Below are 25,075 nucleotides of genomic sequence, written 5' to 3'. Positions count from 1 at the left end.
ATTTGCAAAATACTATCTATCATATCTCTAAAAATGCAATTCAGGAATTCAGTACTGTATGTATGCATATAAACAAGACTGTTTGTGTATGGTTTTATCAAACAACTTACAACTAAAGTATGGGTACAGTTTCCAACAATAAATAACCACTGACAAAAAAAAAAAAAACATTCCATTATTCATCACATCGCTAGGTGTGCAAGTCCACCCTCCACCATCTTTCATAATTTATTTATTTTTTTCAACACCAGCATTAAGTTCACCTTAAGAAGAATTCACCCTCTGTCTGTGGAATAATCTATATTGCGAGCGGGGGATCTACAGTTTGTCTCCACTTCACCTCTCTTTATACAGACCCAATATACCTTCCCCGTGAAAAATAACACGCCTTTAACTATCCATTTTCTCTTTGAAAGGATGTCAGCGTTTATTTTAGTCGTAGTATATGGCGTGATTTGTGAACGCGCATACCGAACATCCCTCCTGGAGTTTTAGTTCAACCTGCAGAATATTAAGCAAAATGGCGACATTGTAATGGATGGATGATGGAAAAAAGGACTGTAATCAAGTACCATGACAAACTTGTCCTATGTTATATTGTCATTCTCTAGAAAGGTAGGTTTAAAACTTACGAACATCTTCCCTTACCGGATGTGTGTTTAACCGTGTTGAGAGATGGGAAAAGTGGCATGAGTACTCGTATGGGAACGAGAGCTAATACAAGGGCATCAGGTATGTCAACACCGTGCCAGTCACGAATTGCGCAAGCTAACATTTCAGCCCTCCGTTGTCAGCTCTGAATAGTATTATATTTGGGGAAAAGTTAGACACTTCTCTGCCATCTGAGCGCACTCGCGCGGTTTCTCGCTTTCCTCTGATAAACACTTCATACACACTTTTACAAGACAGATATAAAGTTGGTTTGACGTGTGACGTTTGTCAATTGTCAGAGATTCAGCCTCGCAAATCTTCAGTAATTATTTAACGATTTAAAGAAGCACAAGGACAAGAAACATAATGTGTTACAATTGTTTTCAAATATAGAAAAGCACACACAATGTGTTTTAATTGTTTTAGTCTGCCTTAAAGGGATAGTTCACTCAAAAAGGAAAATTATGGGGGGGGGGGGGGGGGGTGAAGAGTTGGATTCCCATGCTAAACATGGACAAAGTTTAAAAAATTAAGTTGTACATTTGAAGGAGTATTTTTGTTCCCAAAATACTCTTTCCGGTTTGTCACAAGTTTCGGAAAGTTTTTTTCGAGTATGGCTCTGTGTGACGGAATTTCCTTATATGGGTCCTAAGGCACTTCTGCCGGAAGAGCGCACGCTCCCGTATAGCGAGGCTGAGCAGCACAGACATTTCACTGATCAGAGCGATTCACTGATCAGAGCGAGAGCGTCGCGAAAAGTCACAAAAGAAGTGTGTTTTTGGTTGCCAGGGTAAGACAACCCTGCACAGATTACCAAAAAAAAAAAAAAAAACGGCATTAAGGGACCAGTGGATGGAGTTTATTCTTACAGAGCATCAACGGAGTTGTGCAAGTGTTTTTGTTTGTTCCCTGCATTTCGAAGATGCTTGTTCACAAGGCCCAGTTTGACGATGGATTTGTGTATCGTTTATTTCTTAAGGATGATGCAATCCCAACGAAAAAGGGTCACGATCGTGTGTTGGAACCGCAGGCGGTGAGTAAAACTGCTTCAAATATCTCTGCCTCCTTTGTTAGTGCGTCCCCTCCCATGCCGGAGACCCGGGTTCGAGCCCCGCTCGGAGCGAGTCATTGCTGCTGCTGCTTTCGTTCAGTTTCAGCCTCTGGATCTGATTCTGGATCATAAATAAACGGCTGAATCTGACTGTAAGCCATGGTTTGTTTTGGATGATGGGTTTTCCCTCACGGTAATGTCACAACTTCCAAACGCTCTCAACGCAAAAGCCTACTGGCGCTCGTGATTCTTTAGCTCCGCCCACACGTCACGCCTCCAGTCGGTCGTGTTTTTCCAGGAAAAATCGGCACAGACTATCTTTCTCTTATGAATATAATAAAACTAAAGACTTTTTGGATATATGAAGGATGCAGTACTACTCTATAGGTACTCAAGATTAACAGGATATTGAGTGAAAACGAGCATTTCACCCCCCCCAAGCCCCCCCCCCCCTTTAATGACTCACCCTCATGTTGTTCCAAACCCTTTGACCTCTGTTCATCTTCGGAACACAGTTTAAGATATTTTAGATTTAGTCCGAGAGTTTCTGTCCCTCCATTGAAAATGTGTGTATACGGTATACGGTCCATGGTTAGAAAGGTAATAAAAACATCTTCAAAGTAGTCCATGTGACATCAGAGGGTCAGTTAGAATTCTTCGAAAATACATTTTGGTCCAAAAATAGCAAAAACTACAACTTTATTCAGTGTGGTCTTCTCTTCTGTGTCTGTTGTGAGCGAGTTCAAAACACTGCAGTTTAGTGATATCCGGTTCGCAAACGAATCACTCGATGTAACCGGATCTTCTTGAACCAGTTCACAAAATCGAACTAAATAGTTTGAAACGGTTCGCATCTCCAATAAGCATTAATCCACAAATGACTTAAGCTGTTAACTTTTTTAATGCGGCTGACACTCCCTCTGAGTTCAAACAAACCTATATTATGGAGTAATTCATTTACTTAAACAGTACACTGACTGAACTGCTGTGAAGATGAACTGAAGATGAACACCGAGCCGAGCCAGATAACGAGCGAAAGATTGACTCGTTCTTGAGTCAAGATCTGGTTGCATTGGTTTTCGGATCACCAGCAGTGATGGGAAGTTCGGTTCTTTTCCGCGAACAGGTTCTTCCGGACAGTTCGATCCAATAATTGAAGAAAACGGTTCACGAAAGAATTCAAACGGTTGTTGGTTTTATTTAACTTAACACAACAAAAGCTATTGAAATGGAACAATTGAGAAAAAGCTCGCAAACCATTAGAGATTGTGCAGTTCACTTGTCTTGAGCAAGTTTGTCCTTCAGAAGTTTAAATAAATTAATGTACGTAAAAATTGAGAAACTCAATTAGAGGAGTTTAAAATGTGAATCAATTCATTAAAAATACACAGTCTGACATTTTTTTTTATTCTCTGAAGTGTAACACAACACAAGCTATTGTATTGTAAAAACTGAGAAAAAGCCCTGGAAGCTTCCCAAAGAGTTTGCAGTACACGGCCCCATAGAGGAAAACATTGCAGTTGCTTCGATTGAGCTTGATATAAAAAAAATGTGAATAAACAAATAAAAAATACACAAAGTTTGACATGTCTACTTTAAAGGGTGTTTCTTGTTAATGGTTCATAGAACAAAATTTACATGCTGGTCTCATGTACAGAACTATAAAATGATGCACGATATTGAAATGGCAACAAACACATATTTATTTCTGATAAATACACTCTTCTGTCCCAATATTAACGGGTGTGTCATGTTACTGATTCATGCAACAACATTTAAATGGTGGTAATAGTCGTGAAACTTGCAACAAAGCAAAAGCTATTTAAATGTAAGGAATTGAGCAAAAAGCTCACAAAGCCTTTCATAGGTGATTGCACGATGCAATTAAATTTTTTCCTTTCTCTTTGGAGTGTTACAAGCTCTTGGTGCATAAAGCAGATCTGTAAAGTTGCAAATACTAGAAAATCCAAATCAAAGTCTCATATCCAAAGAGATATTCTTTATAAAATTTAAGAGTCAACCACACCACCCTAAAATGGCTCGTTCTAACACTTCCCCATGTCACGATGTGGGAAGATTTGCATAACACCATTCAAATTTTCACGCAAAGAAAGAAGGCATAACTTTTATTCTCACTGTTGCCGCTGCCGCCATCGTTGTGAAAGCGAAAATACTTAGTTTGGCCTTCCAAAAGAGGATACAACTAGAAATCAGTGGTTAAGTTTTATTTACAGCACTGTTCTGGAACAGTTCAAACTAAATAGTTAGATGTGTGCAGTGTATTTTAAGGAGGTCGAAGAAGAGTAACATAGAATGCCGGTGTAGAATGGCCGAACTTAAGGCTTGGGCACTTCACATTCAGTGTTCCTTTCCGTCTCGCACACAGCCATGTCTGCACAGCTTTCAAAAGTATATACTCAACTCAACATGCGCAGTACCATGGGGTGCACGGATGTGTGTGAGCCCTCTTGATGATGAGAATTACCTAATGCCGACGGTGCGCGTATGGCCGAAGTATACTTTGGCCTTTACGCGATCGGCAACCAGACATTTTTTTGCCTTTAGACAACTCTCTGTTCTGGACTTTCACAATGTAATTTATGTGATAATATGAAGTCTGTTAATGGCCATTAACACAGCCCAGAGATGCTGAAGATGCACAGAGAAAAATATTGTAGCAGGCAGATCACTCGCTGTTCATGATGCACATACTATTGGAAGACAATCCTCAATATTGATTTGGGTGTTTATATGGATGTGTTTATGAAGGGAGCTGACTGTCTTCTGAAATGTTTACATGGTATAATTTCACAAAGCTTGTCAGAACATTCTGTTTTTGCTTCAAACTGGGTTATTATTAAATCAAATTATGTGTATGGTTATTATTATAGAACTAAAGGATATTAAATTATATAAATTATATGTATATGAATTACATAACTAAAATTAAATAACTAATTACAGATTTAGGTTAAATAAAGATGTCAGTCTTGAATTTTTTTCTCTATAGGAAACAAAGAAAAAAATAAACAAATTCTACTCTTTCTAATATTCAGCATGTTGCTCAAAATCAAAATATATTGTGTATATAAAATATATGTTTTACCCAGTTGTTTAAAAATAACACATTTCAGAGCTGTAATAACTTTACCATGAAACCGTGATATTTTTGCTTAAGGTTATCATACCGTAAAAATCTCATACCGGCCCATGGCTACCCAGGAACTACTTTCCCCCCAGACCTGTTGCTTTCTGCATTTCTGCGTTCCTCAATACAAAGTACGAAAAAATGTCGGACTTCGGATAGGATATCAAACACCACTGCCTCCTTTCGTTTTCATTTAAGAATAATAATAGCCGCAGAATAATCTTAGTTCAGGGAAATGTGTATATATACAGCCATTACAATTAAACTAAATATTATATCAGTTGCCTCTTTTTATTTTCCTTTGACGCTGAGGTAGAAGATTGTATTTTAAACTAAATTATGTATTGGTTTAATTTTCTATAGTATGTGTTCAGTTATAGTTCTGTGGCTAAAACCACTATCAAAAATATTTGTCTAATCTGTAACAAGACACACCCATTGAAGTTGTGTAATAAAACTGTGTGTTATAAATTAATTTATTAAGAAATTAGATTTCAAATTCAAGTCAAAACTACTGAAAACAACACTTTGCCAGCTTTATCTCAACTGTTTATTTTCAATAGCATGTTTTCTGTTAAATTAAAAGTGTATTTAATTTAAATGAATGTATTTATTGGTTTTAATTTCAAAAGCGTGTACTTTGTCAGCGTGTATCATTCTTCTGTGAAAACATTAAAATGTTCTCACAAGGACCTTGAATCAGCCTACTGCGTAACCAATGGATTATGGAGTTATGATTTGTAATATTGTTTATTTTATTAATATATTTATTAATATTAATAATATAATATTAAGTTTAAGAGTATGATTATTTATTACACAATTTATTACACCATATTAAATCTACTTAATTTACAGTATAATGGACTGTATCATATTTCAACATTGTTTAAGATCTGCACAGTATCTTTTACTACAGCTTGTGAGTGGTTAAATGTTGAGTCAGGGTTTCCACGGGGTTGTAAAAGGTAGTAAAAGGTAGTAAATTCAATTTAAGAATCTCTGTATAAACCCTGTGAGTGTTATTTGAGTGTTTCCTGTGAAGCTAATGTTAATTAATTGAGCTTAATTGAGCTTAATACTCCAACTGAAAATGCAGTGTTTTATATGGTTACTGTAACACTATAAAAAACTCCATAATCATGGGAAGAAGGAGGCGGGAACCGGCGACATTTCAAATCAAAGTTTTAATAACAAAATAAACACAAAACAGCGCGAAAAATAAACAAAAAATAAAGCCCAGGCCTGGTCCTCTCTCGTCCTTCTCGTCATTTCCCAATCACTCCACTGGCCTCACTCCATTCCCACAGCTCTCGGCCCCGCCCCACTCGTCACAGTTACATTTTATTTTAATGGTCCCCTTAATCAATCAACTATAATCAACTTTGCAACTACATGCCAACTAACTCTCATTAGAGTATTAGTATGCTCAAAAAAGGTAGAATCGGCTCATTCAGCCAATAAAGTGTAGGCATATGTATTTCAAAATTGTGTCTAGTACTATATTAATTACAAAGATTTAATTGGCATCATTATTTCAAACGACCCGACCACAGCCACCCGCTCACTTTGGATCAACCTGCGCATCACTGTTAGGCAATGGACGCGGCCTTGATCGGAGGGAATCTGTGCACGGTGCTTTTGCACGCTGCAGCAAAGAAACCTCCCGCCACAATATTTTGATAAATCCTTCTTAACCTCCACTGGTCAATTTATCAGATGCACAAACTTCGTCTTGCTGCATGACAACTTTGAGTGCCAAAGTAAACTCTTTTTTTCTTCTTCTGCTAACCCTGTCAATATTCACTTTTTTCATTTGCTCACTAGTCAGATGTTTGACTAGCAAGTATGTGACTTGTCAGCCGTGACGCACAGACTATCTACACTTAAAATGTCACCCTTGATTATTTATTTAATAAAAACTGTTGTTTATACTATTATTATATAGCAAGGACAGTTTGGAAATATAACCCAGTATGTCACATTGTTGGTGTTTGTGGGCTGTTATTGCAAATATGGGACTGTATAATTTTAGTTTTTACTTTCATATGTTCTAAGTATCCTTATTATGGTTTGCATAATCAGTTATTTGCAACTCAGTTTTTCCATTCTAAATTATCTAATCATAGTTTCACAATAAAGCTGTTCTTACACACACTTCTGCATACAGTGATCATACATATATTGATTGCTTTGTTACCTTAGACACTGGGTAAATGGGGGCCAGAACACAAAGATATCTACCTTTTTTATTGGAGTTTAAAATAAAGCTGAGGGCAGATTTTTTAGTTTTATAGCTGAGATGAAGCATTATTACATTGTTTCATAGATTTCAGAAGATTTCATGGTCATTTCCACTTCACAGTCATGTCTATTAATATTATCTACAATAGTAACTTGTTACAATAATAAAAAAAAAAAGCTTTTCAAGCAAGGTATAATGACTGTTTTACCTCCCACTTATTGCACAGATACTTAAATATTGTTTTAAGTTGTGTTTTTAGTTTACTTATAGTGACTATAGACAAATGAGGACAAATGAGGTGTGCTCATTCCCAAATTATAAAGTCTTGCCATAGACAATGATCATTATTTGGAATTATTTTGCTGTTGGATCTAGTGAGTGACCAGTCAGAATCAAGAATTTCAGAGAGCTTGTAATATTAAAATGCACAATTCACGTATGCACCGTCGAATCTGGTAATAGGGCTCAGGCACATTCAACCTGCAACCCGCATTTCCACAAATACATGATCAAGTCCTGTGAAGACAGTTTACACGGCAAGACCAAGTAAATGAAAATACTTTGAGCTGATTTTCAAACAAACTGATTATGTGCCACTCACCAAGGTCAAATATTTGCACCGAGACAATTCTAGAATGTGCAGAATTATAAAAATTGGTCCCGTTTTCCTTGTTTTTGCTGGGCTCCCAGTTCGCAGTGTTCTAAATGAAGACACGGGGGACTGTTTTAATGGAAGTACACTGGCCTGAATTAGCAAGCCAGCACTACTGCAGCTGGGCCGGAGAGATATTTCAGTAAGCTGTTGATCTAGCCAGAACATTGAGACCTGCATAAATCTATTAGAGGAAGAGGCCATGAGAGAGAGAGAGATAGAGAGAGAGAGGCCTATTTATCCAGTGCTATGCTCTGACTATTAGCTGCTCATTCCATATCATTTAACCTCTAGCATGATCTCTCATTACAGCCACCAGACTCATCTCTATATTAGAATGTAATGAGCTCTGTTACTTAAATGAGATGATTAAACCGCTGTGTTTGGTGAATCCTAGCAATAACCTAAAATTTCACATAAAAAACTACAGGGTACCAATGTTTGGTAGATACTAGTAGGAACCAAATATATTGCTAAAAGAATAACAATTTGGTGTCTTCTGTTTTCTGTATTGTCACAAATTGTAATAATGTTACTAATCATTGCAAATTGTTAATAAGCTTGTGGAAGTTTAATTAAGGAGATTAAATGCTGACAGATTTAGGCTAGAAAAGGCGAATGTTAGATTTGTGTATGCGCTCATGTTGCTGGAAAGCTGGAGCGACAGCGCTCTGGATGCCTGTACACAGCACCAGGGGTGCGTGTAATGTTCCAGATATTTGGTGGCATGTCTCAACACCTTGAGCTGAGGCACAGATGTGTGAACTGCTCTGATACTATAGCTGGGTGTGATCACCAGTCAAATTAAATCAGAGCTGTCAGTTACGCTTGTCACAGGCATAGCTACTTCCTGTCAGCCTGGAAACCTGGCAACCTTCATCTTCCTCTAGCAGCCCTGCAGATAAAGGACAAAAAAGGGGAATCTGGGTATAATGTTGTGTTAGCAAAACTGCCAAAATAATTTTGTGTAATTGGACAATGATCCAACAGAGTCGAGATGATAGCAGGAAAAATGTTAACCTGTCTGCGTTCGGCATTCAAACGATATCTTTGTCTCTGAAGTTTGTCTTGGGATGTGTGCCAGAATTATTTGACAGATGTGATTGTCACCCGTTAGGCTCGTTCCAAGTCAAGAGCATGCCTCTCTCTTAGCGCAATTCTCACAACTTTGAAACAGATATGGCATGGGTGTCCCGGCAGTCAGTTTTCCACACCATGGATGAGCAAATGAGAACACATCTTCCTATTAAAGACTTTATGAGGGAAGTTACACACGTAAAATCTTTCAGCTCACCACAAACAGACTGCAGCAGCCTCAGGCTCCAGATCATCTCACACTGATGACTCCACCACTAGGGGCCAGGATTTGATCACTAATGCTCTGTAGGGTGCTACATTTGGTTGCAGTTAATAGATACGAATGCTTCTCTCTGAAGATTTACTAACATCTATGCCATTTATAGTCTATTTTTAAATAATTGTAGTTGTGTCAGTATGCAATGTTGATAACAATATGACAATGTTACTTAGTCTTAAATGAACAGCTGAAAATTACATTGAATATTGCTTGATTTTTGTATGCATGAGTAAGTAAGTATTGAGTAAAATTACATACTCATTTAATACCAGTTTTATTTGAAGTCTCTTATCCAGTTATCACAGATTCTTGTATTTAAAAATATGAGAACTGTATAGGAACAGAATCCTTCGTAACAGACGTTTGTAATTGCCTACAAGAGATTCCAAAATCAATAGGACCAGGGCCGTAAGAATGTTCTATCGACGCTGAAGGGTGTCTCTTACTGAGCACCAATTAACCAAAATTAATTCCACTGTTTCTATCGATTAAAAGGGTAAAGGCAAAAGTTTGCCTGAGAAATTAACTCAAGACCCCAAAACCTTTTTCTTGTCAAAGCCTTCAAGGTTGTGGTTCACCAATCTCATTACATTTTCCAATTATTCCTGAAGTTGGATGTGATATTTTAGAGCTTTGAACAGAGGTTGCTGGGTGATGTGTGATTATAAAGCATTTCTGTCAGGAAGAAATCTCTGAATTATCTGTGGTATTAAGAGTCTAGATGAGTGTGTGATTGGTTTACCTGTGCTGTCATTAATTACACTCAAATTCTGCTTATTGATACTCTGTACAACCGGAGTATGAAAATAGAAGAATGGAAGCATCAATTATCATTCATTTTTAACCTAAGAAATTTTACTTTTGTCCACAGACACATAAATCTTTATTTTATTTATTTTAAATATTACCATTATTATATTTGTTATTTTTCATATTTATATTGATATTTATTTTAAATTTCTTTTGTTTTTTTATTTTTTTTCTGTATCATTTTTTATTTTTATTTATATATTCCTTTTGTTTTTACATATTTATTTAATGTCATTGTGTTATAGAATGTCTGGCAAAATGTTGAGTTGCCAGAGCCATCTGTTTGTTCATCAGAGGTAATGACCAGTAGGAAGTAATAGTTCTGTCCACACATGGAATGGATTTAAATGTAAATATAATAATAATATTAATAGCGACTTAATTATATTGGATTTATATTTAAGTACAGTCCTTGTTTTGCACTTTTGTGTGGAACCACAGTTAACTTTTGAATTGTGCTGAGTCCATCCTGGCAGAAAGTTTTGCTGAGATTCCATTAAAATTAAGTATTAAAACCTGGTATTTGTTACAACTTGTTGCTGAAAAAATTCTGTTTCCAATAGACCTGCTCACATATGTTTCTGAAATGCTTATGTTCACACCAAGCTTTGTTTGTTTATAGTTCAAAAGTAAAAAAATAAAATAAAAAGAATACACATCACACCTCTGTTTATCAATTTGCACTGGCCTCCAATAGCTGTTCGCATAAAATTCAAGGCATTGATGTTTGCCTACAAAACTACCACTGGCTCTGCACCAATTAACCTAAATTTGTTGCTTCAGACTTATGTGCCCTCTAGAAGCTTACGTTCTGCAAGTGAACGTCACTTGATTGTGCCATCCCAAAGAAGCACAAAGTCACTTTTACGGACTTTTAAATTAAATGTTCCTTCCTGGTGGATTGACCTCCCCAACTCAATCCGAACAGCTGAGTCCTTAGCCATTTTCAAGAATCGGCTTAAAACACATCTCTTCCATCTTTATTTGACCCTCTAACTTTAACTCTCACTATTCTAATTCTATTCCTTAAAAAAAAAAAAAAACAAATCTAACTACCTTTCTAATCTTTTTGTATTCTATTTTCTTTTCATTAATTATGCAATTGTGTGTGTGTAAAGACCTCTAACACTAGCTTTTATTCTATCTGTTTTGTTTTTATTTATTATATTATTTAAAAGCCCATGCTATGTGTACTGTGTTAACCTAACTGAGACTTGTTATAGCATTGCTCTTTTAGTTGTTTTTGATTGCTAACACTGTCATCATTTGTAAGTTGCTTTGGATAAAAGCATCTGCTAAATGAATATCACCTGATCTGTTGTTGATCAAACGGCAACATTTTTCACTTTTGGTTTGGTCAGCTGCATTTTTACTTTATGGAGTGCCGCATGTTGTGTACAACCAGACGGTGCAGCGAGGAAAGTGGCTTCGGCGCCCTGTTATTGATAAGAGCATCTTAATTGGAATAAAGAAGGAGGGCCTCTCCTTCTGTCTTTTGTATACATTTACTGTTCTACTCATTAGCTTCCCACCGTCTCCCAGCTAGCATCTTCTTTACAGCCCGCTGGGAGTCTCTCGGGAGGTTATTTACATCTCTCCATGGGGCCTTTCTCAGGCTACCGAGCACACCCCCTACCTCTTCTGCACGCATGCAGCTTCCTCTTTGATATATTTGGGAGTTGCTCTGATTGAGTGGTGTTAATGACCAGTCTGGAGGCAGCTCCGCCTCCTCATTCAGCTTTAATAGATACCATTGACAAGCAGCAGGGACTGATAAAAATGTGATGATTTTTTAATATCCTAAGGGAGCTTGTTCAGGGGGAGACGGACCAGAAAGTGCAAGCTTTGCTTTGTGTGGTTAAGAACGGGTCGTTTTTTAATTTTATTTTATAAGCACAGTGTTATTTTAGATTAAGTTTTGGTTCAAAAAATCAGTTTGAATGGGTTTACTTCCAGCAGTTTGGTCCTGATTTAGATAGGAATCCTCTGCCACTCTTTGCCCTTTTCCACTTTCTTCGCTTTTATTATTTTGCTCATGTTTTAGCTTGCGCGGCACATTACATTTTAAGATAAGGTAATAAAAGTTGTTTCATCCTGAAACCTGCGGCACTTGACATTTCTCCAAATTTAAGCGTATTGATGTCTTCACGCTTAGACCTGATCCCGTCCTCGGCGTGTAGACAAGCGTTGACACTGACGTGCTTTCATCTGATTGGTCACGTGTCTTCAGCAAAGCGGCAGCGACAACGTTAGCTTTTTTCTTCCGCATTAGTCAAGCAAGACGAGCGCATGCGAGTCTGCCCTCGATCACAGCGGTAGATACGTGCCCGTGCAGCCCTGCCGTATTTAAATCCGATATCCAGTAATCATCAGATTTCACATAAAGAAAAGTCAACACCGTACAACGCAGCTGAATAAGCACCTACAACTCATGACCTGAGAAAAAGTATATTTCATGGCGTTTCGCTTTCATATTTTACACAGAATAGTGTGCAACAATCAATGATTATTTTTCAAGAGATGTGCCACTGTGTAAAACTATCTCAGTGATGCAACTCCCAGAAAACTTTCGCCCCCTTCTCTAAAGTGACAAACTCTTTGCATCATTCTTTAATGTGAGAGAGTGGCTACTGGTTTAAGGGCCTGTCGACCTGCACTACTTCGCACCCACTGCCTGCCTCACAATAAGTGCGCCCTCATTAAAACCGAAACCTCAGATCTGCTCAGCTTTTTCCCCCTGCTCTCTCGCTCCCTTTTTAAAAAAAGCGAAGTTTTAAACTGACAAAGCCACGGGAAATCCCCATCAGACATCCCCTCCCTTAATCTGTCTAATTTTGAAAGGTATTGTTTAAGGCTTCAAAGTTTATATGGTTTAATCCTCCTCTAACACTACAGAGCAGCAAACGAGGCCATGTCAGCAGCTCTGGCACCACTAATCTACTTCACACAACAGAAAATCCTTCTTCTAGATAAGGCTGCATAGGTTTCCTGTGAACTCGCCTTTTGATGTTCCTTACCTGCTATTGAACATGACTTCTGTCTTAACCCAACTGTCACTCACTCCCTGTCCCCTTTTATCATGCCCAGTGACCCCCCTTTCCCCTCTCCCCGATCCTAAATCTACCATTAGGAGGAGCAGGTGTTTCACTCGCTCTATTTTAGGAAAGAGTACTGAGGAGAGCTGGAGATTGAGTCTTTCAGTATGTGTTGATGCTTATTTAATTTGGGTAAAGGAAGGATGCGCTCTTTTGTTTTGAAATCCAGAGGCAAATTTGTGTGGACTGTTTTTTTTATTTATTTTGGGATAGTTAACAAAGCTGCAACGTTGCATCACCTTGGCTGTGAATGACAACCCCTGGAAAATACACCTTTTGCGGTGCAGTGGCAACCAATACGTTAGAGTTGGCAGCCTTGGGTCCTGGTAAAGCAGCGGTTTGTTCGACACAGACAGAGAGATCTTTAAGGTAGCTGCCCCGTGGTCTGTGGAGATTGTGTGTTGAAGCAGAATTATGGCTGAGCCCTCAATTTCCACACAGTGTTCAAAATAAATTGGATCTTTGCTACTCTCCGTGCATCTTTGTTTCTTTTGCAAATGAAAGAGGAAGAGGGAGGAATAAAATGTACTCAACATTTTTCAAGGGTTGTAATGTATGCTACAAATAGTGTGCAACAATTGACGGCTCTCCAATGTGTATTTGGTTTCCTATAGCTCAGACAGTACAGTGTGCTGCTGGAGGTGCGAAGGTTTTTATTCTCAAGGAAGAAATGTATAACTTAAATGCAGTCTAAGTCACTTTGGATAACAGTTTCTGCCAAAACTATAAACACTGAGTGTTTATCTGGAAAGGTTACTACAGTGGTCAATCCTTCTTTCTTATTAAACAGTGACTTATTAAACAGACTTATTAACTGAGACCTCTGAACACATTTCACAAATTCTAATTCATTCAAGTCATTAAATTCATCATAAATAATGACAAAATATAATATGAAATTCCCAAATATATGAGGATTCCCCAGAACATCTCTTGTCCCGTCAGCTGTAGCATGTGCTGTGTAACCCAGCAAACCCAGCTCCTGTCACTGCTACTTTGTGTTCACAAGACTGTTTGAGTCGATCTCAACGCTTTTCTTCAGCATGGCAAGAGTAGAAGAGAAAGGACGGGCTCTCCTCAGTGTCTGAGAGGTGTCAGGTTGAATAGCTACCTGTTTGTTTGCTCACAGCTGTGCTTTGTTAGTCTCTCACACTTGAGAGGCGGCTTCATAAATTCACAGCGTGTCAAACAAATCAATAACTCCCATTAACCGAGGAAGATTCTCTGCTCTGTACTTGAGGGGCCACGGCCTCCCCCCTTTGTTTAGATGTGTTTTTTTTTTCCTGTGAAGGAGGAAGAGTGGATGGGGAAATAGACAGGTAAAAGAAAGAAAGAGAGAGAGAGAGAGAGAATAGATAAAGTGAAATGGAGTTGGGCATGTTGCCGTTTCACATAGACCGATAACTGCTCTGAATGACTTGCCCCACTTGGTTTTTAGTCCTCCCTTTTAGGGGAAGAGTCTGAGAAAACTACAAGAGGTTTCATGGCTTCATTCAGTTGAATGAGTCTGGAGTGTTTTGGGAACCAATTTGTGTTTCATAGCTTACATTTGCATAAGAAAAGTGTAATATACAGTAGGTCCATGTCTTCACCCTACTTTAGGAAGTTATTTTTAAATAGAGATCAATTTTAGTTCTTCAGCTCTCATATAGAACATACATTATGGTTCTTTGCATTTGTAGTTCACCATATAATTGTATTCTTGGAACATATACTTTCAACTTTTGGCCTTTTGTCACCATCATAAATCCATAGTAGGTGGAAAAAAAGTTGAAGCTCCGAAACGGAACATAAGTAGTTTGTATTCTCCTATGATTAATAAACATCCAAGAAAAGTTTACCTTCTGGGGATCCAGAATAATGTGTAATGATAATATGCAATTATCACCTCTTATTTTTTTCAGCAGTAACCTCAAGATGAGGTGCAACCCGAGTGTTAGAACAAGTGCTGATGGAAAGAATAGGGGCTGAGAGAGAAAGAGAGAGAGAGAGCACATGACATATGTGTGTCGTCTAAGTGTTAAGTGCTCTTTTACTTGTGCAGTTAATTTATACTGATCACAGGGGGACCTCCTCGTATTCATTGTTGTTTGTAAATTCAAACATGTTCATTACTGAGCATATTTCAAGGAGGGAAGAAAGAGATTTAGAGCAAGATTGAGAGAAAGAGCTAATCGCTTCAGATTGATCTCCGCGCCGAGCGTAAATGTATTTAAGCTCATAATCCTTGTAAATAGCTTCCAGCAAGGCAAAGGCAGCCTTTTAACATTGACTAAATGAAGTAAATAGAAGCGAATGAATTTTTAAAAGACGCATTGCAGTTGAACCCTGTTTGTTATGTATGGAACAGATCAGTGTGGAAACTGGAAGCTAATGAGGCCTGTAAATTTAAAGCTAAAATCATATTCTGAGGCTTTGCCACCCTGCTGTTTAGGGGTTTGCAGTGAAGTTCGTTTTTAAATGCAGAGCGTCTGTTCTCCCTCTGAAAGCCCCTCACACCCCAACAGATGGAGAGAATATGGAGCTCGGAAGGTTTACCTAGGAGGTGGTAACAGTGAAGCCACTCATTAACACTGAATTTAACACTTTGTTAGCAACGCGGCTTCCTGTTGAGAGCAGCTAGTTCTGAATGTCAAATCCTCAGAGCATACACTGTGGCCTAGCAGGACAACAGCAAGCCTGGGCCCCTTTAACACACCCTTTAAACATAGTCCTGTTGTCCCACAGGTTTGTTGGTGTTGAGCTGTTGAAAACCATCAAATATAATTAGATCGGCTGATGACACCTGAGGTATATTTCTCTGGCTAGTCATGAACGAGAGCGTTTCTACCTGAGTGTGTATGTGTGTGTCTGTCTCTCTGTGTATGTGTGTGCAGTGTGCCAATTTGTCAGGTTTGAAGTAACAACAGTCTCGTGCTGGGATGTGCTTTGGCACATCAGAGAGTGATAAGACGGAATAATATGATCTTATTGGTGGTGTGCTTAGTTCCCATGGAAATTGGTCAATTTTAGTTGGTGACTGAGAACTTTGGTGGAAGGAACAGGAAGGTTAGTTCCCAGAGGTGCGTTCACATAATTAAGCTTCCTCACCAGGACTTCCAGGGCTAACGTTGTGATGTGTTGGGGAAAAAAAGTGGTGACAGTGGGTGTTTGAGATGCATATTGTGGCAAAAAATGATGGCCATGTTTTTTCGGCCACCATTAGTATGTTTTAGAGAGCGTGGTTCTATTGATGCTACATATGCATTTGTGATGCATTTTTTTCCCCATAGGGTCTAGTAATTTAATCATAAATACATTAAAATCATGCATACAATGACCTGAACTCTTTTTGGTGTCTGTGTTTTAAGTTATGAATTAAAATTGAATCTGATATTTTATATAACAAAACTGCTTATTGATATCTGAGCACTAAAAAGTACTGTATGTGGTGCGGCCTATAAAGTTATGTTCCAACCAACATACAGAAAAAAATAAGATACAGGAAAATATATAATATAATATATATTTTATATACATACATATATGTAAATTACTTTAGAAAAGTTTCTTGAAAGTGAAAGAAAATGAAGTCAACATGAATACAAAGACAACTTGGCACCCATGTGTTTTCTTGTCTTTTATCAAGGATACTGTCCATCATGACATTGACCATTATAAGTAGTTATATGGAGATTCTGACTTGAAAATGATTGCTTGTCTCTCTTTCACAGACTGTGTTGTCTCTGTTATGGCGGCAGTAAAAGAAAGTGTAGAGGAAGACAAAGTAGAATCTTCCTCTGATGACACTCAAGAGCTGACAAGCACATCTTCTTCCAGCAACAACAATAACAGCTTGGATCCACCAGAGCCCCTGCCCTTGGACAGTCACCAAAACCCTTTAAATGGAGTCCAGCCGAACCCATTTGTCTGTGGTAGCGTCCTTGCTGCCCCCAGCACAAACGACTCATTGCCTTCAGGAGCACTTGTTAATGGAGCTGCTTCACACTGTACCTCAGAGGAGCCCTACGTCCACAACAAAGACATGTCCCCTCTGCCCGGGACAGACACCAGCCCTGAGGTGTTACCGCCTCCCAGTGAGCTTCAATCAGACACCCGGCAGAAAACAGAAGGGTGCGCCCTAAAAGTGTGGCCCGCATGGGCCTCATCTGAATCAAACAACAGTGACTTTGAGGCCCCCTTAGATATTCTGGTGGGGGAAGGCTTGGATAACAGGCCAATCAGCCGACTGTTGGCTAGAAAGGGAATCAAAGCAGGGAGCTTATGGGACTTTGATTCCGAGTTGTCAGAGAGTTCCTCTGATGACTGTGATGGTCTGAACTGGGGCCTGCAGGAGAAGTTCATGCAGATACTGTTGAAAAGCAGTGTAGCAGTTGATGGAGTAAGAACAAAGGTAGAGATTGATGAAGCTCAACCTGCCAACCAAAGACAGAGGATGCGTAAAAATCACACCACGGAGAGGGCTGACACTGGAGGACAGGTTTATGATGGCTTTGATTACGCATCCCAGTATTCCCTAACCGACGACGACTCTGATTTTGAGTCGTCCATTAACAAAGAACATGCCTTCAGGAAAGAGCCAGAAAGTTTGAAAGCATATGCCGGCTTGCGCCTGGAGAAATTCTGCGACAAGTCAGCTGCCGTGCAGGAGCTAATTTCAAGCGAGAAGGAAGATAGATGTGATGAAGGCAGCAGCGACATAGAAACAAACACCTACACGGGTGAAAAATCGGCACGGTTAAAGACAGAGACAAGAACAGGCGAGGAACTGTCCTTTTTCCCATGTTCAAAGTGCAACTGTAATTTCATGGAGAAGAGGCATTTGCATAGGCATATGATGTATCATTTAGATAGGAATAATAAGGTGAGACAAGAAGACATTCCCCGACCCTTTATATGTAGAGAGTGTGGGCGTTCCTTCCGATACCTAACCTTTCTGCAAAAGCACATGATAATCCACCAGGTGCGGAGGGAGAGGCTGATGGAAGAGATTAAAGGTTTCAGTAAGATAGATGTCGAGGGAAGAAGAGCTTGTCTTCAGTGTCCCCAGTGTGTCCTTGGAACGAAATGCCCCAAAACTTTTGTCCATCCTGGCAAAACTAATGTGATGGAGAAGCCGTCTTATAGCTGTGAGGAATGTGATCACATGACTATGACTGAAATGGAGGCACACGGGTGCACAGCTCACCACAAAACATGTGGCAAGACAGGTGACTTTTTTGTATGTCAAAATTGCACATTTAGAAGTAAGAATAGATATAGTTTCAAGAAGCATGTGGAGCTTATCCACGGGCAGAATTATAAGAATTATGAACCTCAGCCACACAGCAATATGGATGACCACATAAAAGCTGTATTGAGTCAACCCCAAAACAAGGATTCATCTTTACTGATGCCAAAGATTCGAAGCACAGAGAAACGGTCTGTTAAGGACAGAGGTGAGCTGCCCTTTAGGCCCAATGGCTCAGCTGGCCTTAATGTGAGAAGCACAGAAACACAAAAAGCCTGTGATGGTTTCAGCTCCTCGCTGATCAAATGGAGCCCTGGCAGCCCAGCAAACAAGCTGTCACCATTCTCACCGAGAAGTGACAAGCCAAGCAAATTATCCCTTCTGCCTACAGAGAAAATAGACGTGACAACAGGTCTCCCGTATGTCAAAGAAGACAATCAAGAATATGAAAGCGCTGTCTCTGAAAAGAGGACAAAATATCTTTCCAGCTTTGACGTACATCTTACAACCAAAACAGAGATTGTGAGTAAAGCAGCCTGTCTGAACCTTGGCACTGAGAGCTGTCCCAAAGATCCTTCAACCAGTGGTACTTTAGTGCTGCAGCACAAAATGCCCTCGAAAAGAAAAATGTCAATCCCGTACCGCAACACCCATGCCAATATTCCTCATGTGCGTCTTCCAAAATGTGAGCCTGAGTCTCCACAATGGGACTCTGCTGCACCACAAGAGGGAGATGACTATGAATGTGCTCAGGATTTCAGCGACTGCACCAAAGAGTTTTTGGATCCGTTTCATAGCAATACCCCCAGTGATTTTTTCATCCCTCTCAACAACAACATTCCGGACTATACCAATGATACTTATCCAGACAATAGCATAGAGGTAGACAGTGATGATATTTGTACATTTATAGTGAAGGAGGAGTGTATTGAGAGTATAATAAGTGAGGATAACTCTGAACATGTTGTTTATCAGCAAAGTGACCCTTATACAGAGAATTCTGTCAACCCTTTGACTTTGGTGGGCAGGAAGTCCTGTCCCTATTGCCCTGCAGTGTTTGAGTCTGGGGTGGGCTTGTCCAACCACGTGAGAGGACACTTACATAGGGTGGGGCTAAGTTATGATGCTCGTCATGTGGTGTCACCTGAGCAAGTGGCATCTCAGGACCGCCAGCCACGCATACGCAGAAGAATTCCCCCCGTGAATCGCAGAATCAGAAAAGGTGATTATTGTTCACCTTTTCTTGTTCAAGTCATTGTGATTTTAGATAATGCTTTCAAACTAAAATCACACATGCATAAGCTATATTTATGTATGTGTACAAGCATTTCTACATGTAACTTATTCGTTTAAAGTAATTATGTGCTTTCATCATGGCAGATAAGCCAGAGTCTAAATCCGAGCATACCTGTCCGTTGTGCCTGGGCTGGTTTGACACTAAGACCGGCCTCTCCAATCATGTGCGGGGTCACCTGAAGCGGATTGGCAAGTCAATTTCAGGCGCTAGCAAGTCTCCTCTCTGCATCCTGATGGAACTTCTTCAGGATGAGACGGAGTACATGAACATCATGAAGGTGTTTGGTTCCAGGCCACAATTATCTAAACCTTTTGTCTCTCAAAAGTTTGCCAGCAGCGATGGACTATTTCTTACATCCTCCGGCATTCCCATGAAGATCCATCGTACAACTGGAACACCAGATGAATGGACTATGATCAAACCCCCCCAGGTTGACAGAGAGAAAAAGAGGACAGATAAGGTCCAATCTAGCACTTTAGAGGATCTGCTCGGGAATAGGAAAATGGAGCAGGAAATGGAGGTTGAAGGTCACTCAGAGGAGGCCAGGACCCCTTCGACCATCTCCTCCACTAGTGGCAGTTTACCGAGAACATCATCTGTGAAGCTGGATCCTACCTGGAGCCAAGGTTAGGAACCACACACTCACTCATTCATGTGTCATTGCTGTTCAAATTAATTCAATATTAATTTACATAGGGAAACCTATTTTATGTCTTCCTCTGAAATTCCGAACAAATTATTTCAGACACCAATACTACAGCTTTTCTTCTAGTAACAAGGCTCATTAAAGTGCCTTTATTTGATATTTGAAGCCATTATTAGTCTCACTGAATCTCTCAAAGAAGAAACATTAATGACAAACCATTTAATGTGTACTTACAGTATTTGTTCTTTCACCATCAGCTTCAGTTTGTGTAAGTGTCTCTAATGTGTAGAGGTGAACAGGTTAATAACTAGTTAATAATAGCAGGTTAATAATGACCCCCAGTCATTCAAGTTGAAGTTCAATGAGGCCGGTGACACACTGGCTGCGTGGCGTGAGCGTCGCGTGTCTGAAGCGTCCCAGAAGCGTGGTGGCTGCCTCGCGTTTTCTGTGTCTTTACACACCAGAACCGTGCCTGGCGCGGCGCTGGCGCGCTGCTGCTGTAGTGGGAGACCGTTGACAGACCAGGCTCTTGTCTTCATGACAACAATAGCAACTTTTTTTTACACACCTACGCCTACTGATAAAGGACACCGTCAAAAGTATTTACGGCGAAATAGATTATATTTGACAGGTGCAATATTTGAAAATCGATAATTATTTATTTATTTTTTAATTACATTTATATCTGAATTTATGTCAACCTTTAGACTTTCAAATATCAAAATATCATGAATTCATATGTATTTGTGTACAAAATTACATATAAACACATTTTCCTATTATATTTTGCCTGGAAACGCTTCCAACACGAGCGTGTGTTGCGTGAAAAATAGGCGTCGGTTCTATTTCTAGCATGCACGCGTTTTCCGCGCGGCTCGAGCAGGCAGTCTGTAAGCTCTAACCTGTTAACATGGGAGCCGAATTAAAAACCGACACGCCTCGTGGCTGAGATGCTTGCGCCACACAACCAGTGTGTCGCCGGCCTGACAGAATTAACCTTTTTGCCACATAAAAACATAAACATTTGAGATGATTAGCTTGTTTTATATGTATGTACCAACTATCATGACTTAGAACTTGGTTGCAGCATTTAATGGTTTACAAGAGAAAAAATTAAGTGGATAATGACTTTAATATCTGTTTATTTCTTTGTTGTAAATTTTATGCATTTAGGAGATACTTTTATCCAAAGTGACTTACAGTGCATTCAGGCTAACATTTTTTACCTAATTGTGTTCCCTGGGAATTGAACCCACAACCTTTTGATCGCTGAGCCACAGGTTTACTTTTTTGTACAAAGTACAAAGGATTAGAAATTCATATTCACATTTAAGATGAAAATACTTAAAGGTACAGGTTCTATTACCTGCCACTAGAGAGCACACTACCAAAACAATAACAATTGAGTGGTTTGATGATGCTAAGAAGGAGCGTGGAATGATGGGATTTGTTGTCTTTTAAGCCCCTTTGTTGACTGCACTGCCCCGTGTCATTGTTTAGAATAGGAATTTTCTCATGATTTACAAGTAGTTGAATACATTAGAGATACTGTTAATAATCAGCTGGACAAAATTAAGCCTAGCTGTTTTTTTATATTTTACTGCAAATATCTTACAGATTGTACCTTTAATGTATTTGACTGCATATGCCCATTTAACGTCAAGTTTAGTGGCTGAAAAAATATTAGCCTCTTAATTAAGGTCATTCATTTCTTTTCAGTTTTTTTTCTCATGCATTGTAAATTGACAAAGAGAGCTTGGAGGTACCATTGATACTGAGCAATTTTATTGAAAACAAAACCCCTCCATGACAAGTAGCTTTTGCCTGTTCACTGACAGCTGAGCATGTGATCTGTCTTGTTTCGAGTGATGTTGAATCAAAGAATCTGAGAGTGACTGACAGGTGAGGTTTCAGATATCTGGGTCATAATCCAGTGATGAACAATCTTTATTCACATAACATTGGGTTTTTATTGTTGTTAGTTTATTGTTAATAGTTATAGCCCTTGAAGTGCAAATTATAAAGCAGTTTCTTAAGTGCCATACCATTGATTTGAAATAGTTACAGTTAGCATGGGTAGAAATGATAAATGCAGTGTAGCATGACTGCACAGTCTTGTTCCACAGCTGCTCTCATATGTTTTTCCACCTCTACTGCCTTCATTATTTACAGTGCACCTTAAAACTCAATTTAAGTCATACACTCCATATTAAATATGTATGACAGATGCCTCATACTTAAAGACAAAGTTATTTTCCTGTAACCTTGAAGTTGCCAGTTGATGCCATTAAAAGAGAGAGGGAACACGAGATTCAGAGAGTTCATGGTGAAAGTTTGCTACTCATTGAAATATTGTAGCAGGTACAAAAAGAATGAATGTCATCAAAAGTGGCTTTGAAATTCAAATGTAAAATGCATAGTGTTCTTTTATGTACTACTGGAAACACATCAGCTGTATTTGCACATTTTTGTTTCATGTCTACCCAAATAAAACTCTCATTACATTAAAAAAATCTAATTAATGAAATAAAAAAAAATCACATTAATTTCACAGGTTGTTCATTTTAATTGGATATACAGTGTTAACTAAATTAGATTTGACTGTTCAACCAGACTCAAATAATCAGGTCTGTTTTTTTATGTTCTGCTGGAACTGGAGCACTATAACAACTATTGTAGGATGTTCAATGATGCAAGTTAGAAAAAAAAAACTTTGTTCATGTGTATTTTTCCATCTTCAGTTATGTTTGTATTAGGGCTATCAATTAAACATGTTGATTTGGTACGATAAAATAAGTGATTTTATATGATTGTGTAAACAACTAACACAAATTAAAAATTCATGCCCCTTGACCCTTATGTAACTTCCATAATAAAGAAAAGTACTACCTATATGCAAATCACATATTTGCTAATTCTGTAGAGGCCCAGCGGACACTATAGCACAGGATGAGTAAAAAATAACGTTGACATCGTACACATTATTTTGTTCAAAAACATAGTGCCGTGTATTAGATCAATGTTGGTGGTCTGACGACACTGCCTGGAAACCTTAACTTACTAAATTGTTTTAAAAATGTGGCACTCATGGTACAAGATGCTGAAAAATCAGCAATCTTTTGATCTATGCATGAGCAGTAATTGGAAAAAGAAATGTGACTGAATTCTTGAATACTCCTAAATCTACCTCTGACAGAGTTATCAAATTTGATTGTGAAATAAATTGTGGCTGTTGATGCAATTATGATGTAATTAATTCTGATGAAATTAATTGAATCATGTAATTAATTTTAGCAAAATTTAAGACCCACTTTATATTAAGTGTCTAACTGTTGCAATCTTAAACCAATTATTTGATACAGTGCACTCACTGTGTACTTGCATGTTTTACATTGTACTTGTATAAAAATACCTGCAAAAAAATTAATAAATAATAATAATAATAATAGTAATAATACATTTCTGTAGTTACATCTACAGTATAATTACACTGTTGACCCTCCTAATACTTTCAACCGCAGCCTGAAACCTGTCCTAGCCATAATCTTAACTGTAAAGTAACCCTAACTGTATCAAAACTCAATAGCAGCAGTTATGCAATACAACATGAACACAAACACATCGTTCCTGAGTAATGTTTTCTTGACCCAAGTATACTATGTCACCTAGTATAAAGTGAGACCAAAATTTCTAATCAGCTGACAGCCTTAGGTTGTAATTATTGTATTATTTTAGTATTTATTACAAACCCTGGTTATTAAATATATTTTTGATCATGAAATATTTGTAGCATGTATTATTACCTCCTGTGTCCCCTGATTCATACAACAGTTGTAGATTAGAATTAAATGACACATGTAATTTAAAAATACAAAGTGAGCAGATTGCTCATTTCAAACTTTGCAGCTAAAAACAAACAAGCAAACCATCAAACTGAGTGCAGATACTAACTGAGAACATATAACTACATGTCCTCAAAAACAGAGTGCACAGACGATCTTTATGATTAGAAAACAGATGGAGTGGGAGGTTATGACACTCGGGGAATCACAGTTTTATTTTCTTCAAGCTGCTGCATTCCTTTTCTATATTACACACTCATGTAGCCATATAACCATGCTTTTTCTTTTGAAGAGCAGTCATTAGTGGAGAGCAGATACAGAAAAAAAAAGCACAAGGTCATCTAAATGCTCATTAGCTTCTAACTTTTTATTTATGTGTGATCCAGACAATAAGAAGATCTGCAGCCACTGCAACACAACGTTCCACAGCGCTGTCAGCCTGTCTAATCATCTTCGGGCATATGCGCGACGGAAGGAAATCGCCTTATTAGAAGGAACAAGTAGGGTTTCATTCTTGCTCTTTCAATCTAATCTAATCTAATCATCCAGCTACTCAGCTTTTTGTTGATTTTAATGACATAATTTGTTTCACAGCATATGGTTGTAAACAGAAGAGTCAGAGATCAAGGCCTGGGCCAAAAAGGAAGGTGTTTTCATCTTCACGCGCGGCCTGTGAAGTGATCTACAGAATGACCTGCAGGTACTTTATAGCACTCCTGCACTCTCTCCTACCACTACCAGGAGTTCTCATATCGGTCTTGCTTTCCCCCAGGTTCTGCGATCTGATCTTCCAGGGTCCTCAGTCAATTCAGGAAGACTGGATCAAGCACTTGCAGAGGCATCTTATGCACACGAGTATCCCCGGCGTGGGTGCAGGTATGGTGGAGGTTTCTGCGCTGTGTAAAGAGCGGTGTTCCCCATCTCCCCCCGAGCACCTGCTTCTGGATACAAACCCTCCTCTCAGTCTGCCTGAGGGGGTCTCCTAAGCCACGTTTACACACCAGCTTCACTCGCTGTACACCTGTTCTGCACATGTTCATAAACACATCTA

General features: G+C 38.8%; 1 protein-coding gene across 1 annotated transcript; it reads left to right on the top strand.

The window, feature by feature from the left end:
* The first annotated feature begins 494 nt into the window (after window positions 1-494).
* On the top strand, window positions 495-25,075 carry LOC113050651 (zinc finger protein 644-like). The gene is made up of 6 exons (XM_026213849.1): window positions 495-615; window positions 16,723-19,461; window positions 19,620-20,162; window positions 24,411-24,524; window positions 24,619-24,724; window positions 24,797-25,075. Exons 2-6 carry the CDS (start codon window positions 16,740-16,742, stop codon window positions 25,008-25,010), a joined length of 3,699 nt encoding a protein of 1,232 aa, XP_026069634.1. The 5' UTR covers window positions 495-615; window positions 16,723-16,739; the 3' UTR covers window positions 25,011-25,075.

The sequence above is a fragment of the Carassius auratus genome, chromosome 31 (assembly GCF_003368295.1).
Source record: "Carassius auratus strain Wakin chromosome 31, ASM336829v1, whole genome shotgun sequence".
NCBI lineage: Eukaryota > Metazoa > Chordata > Actinopteri > Cypriniformes > Cyprinidae > Carassius > Carassius auratus.
The sequence above is the reverse complement of the archived record's forward strand: the minus strand, read 5'-3'. Positions and strand labels throughout refer to the sequence as shown.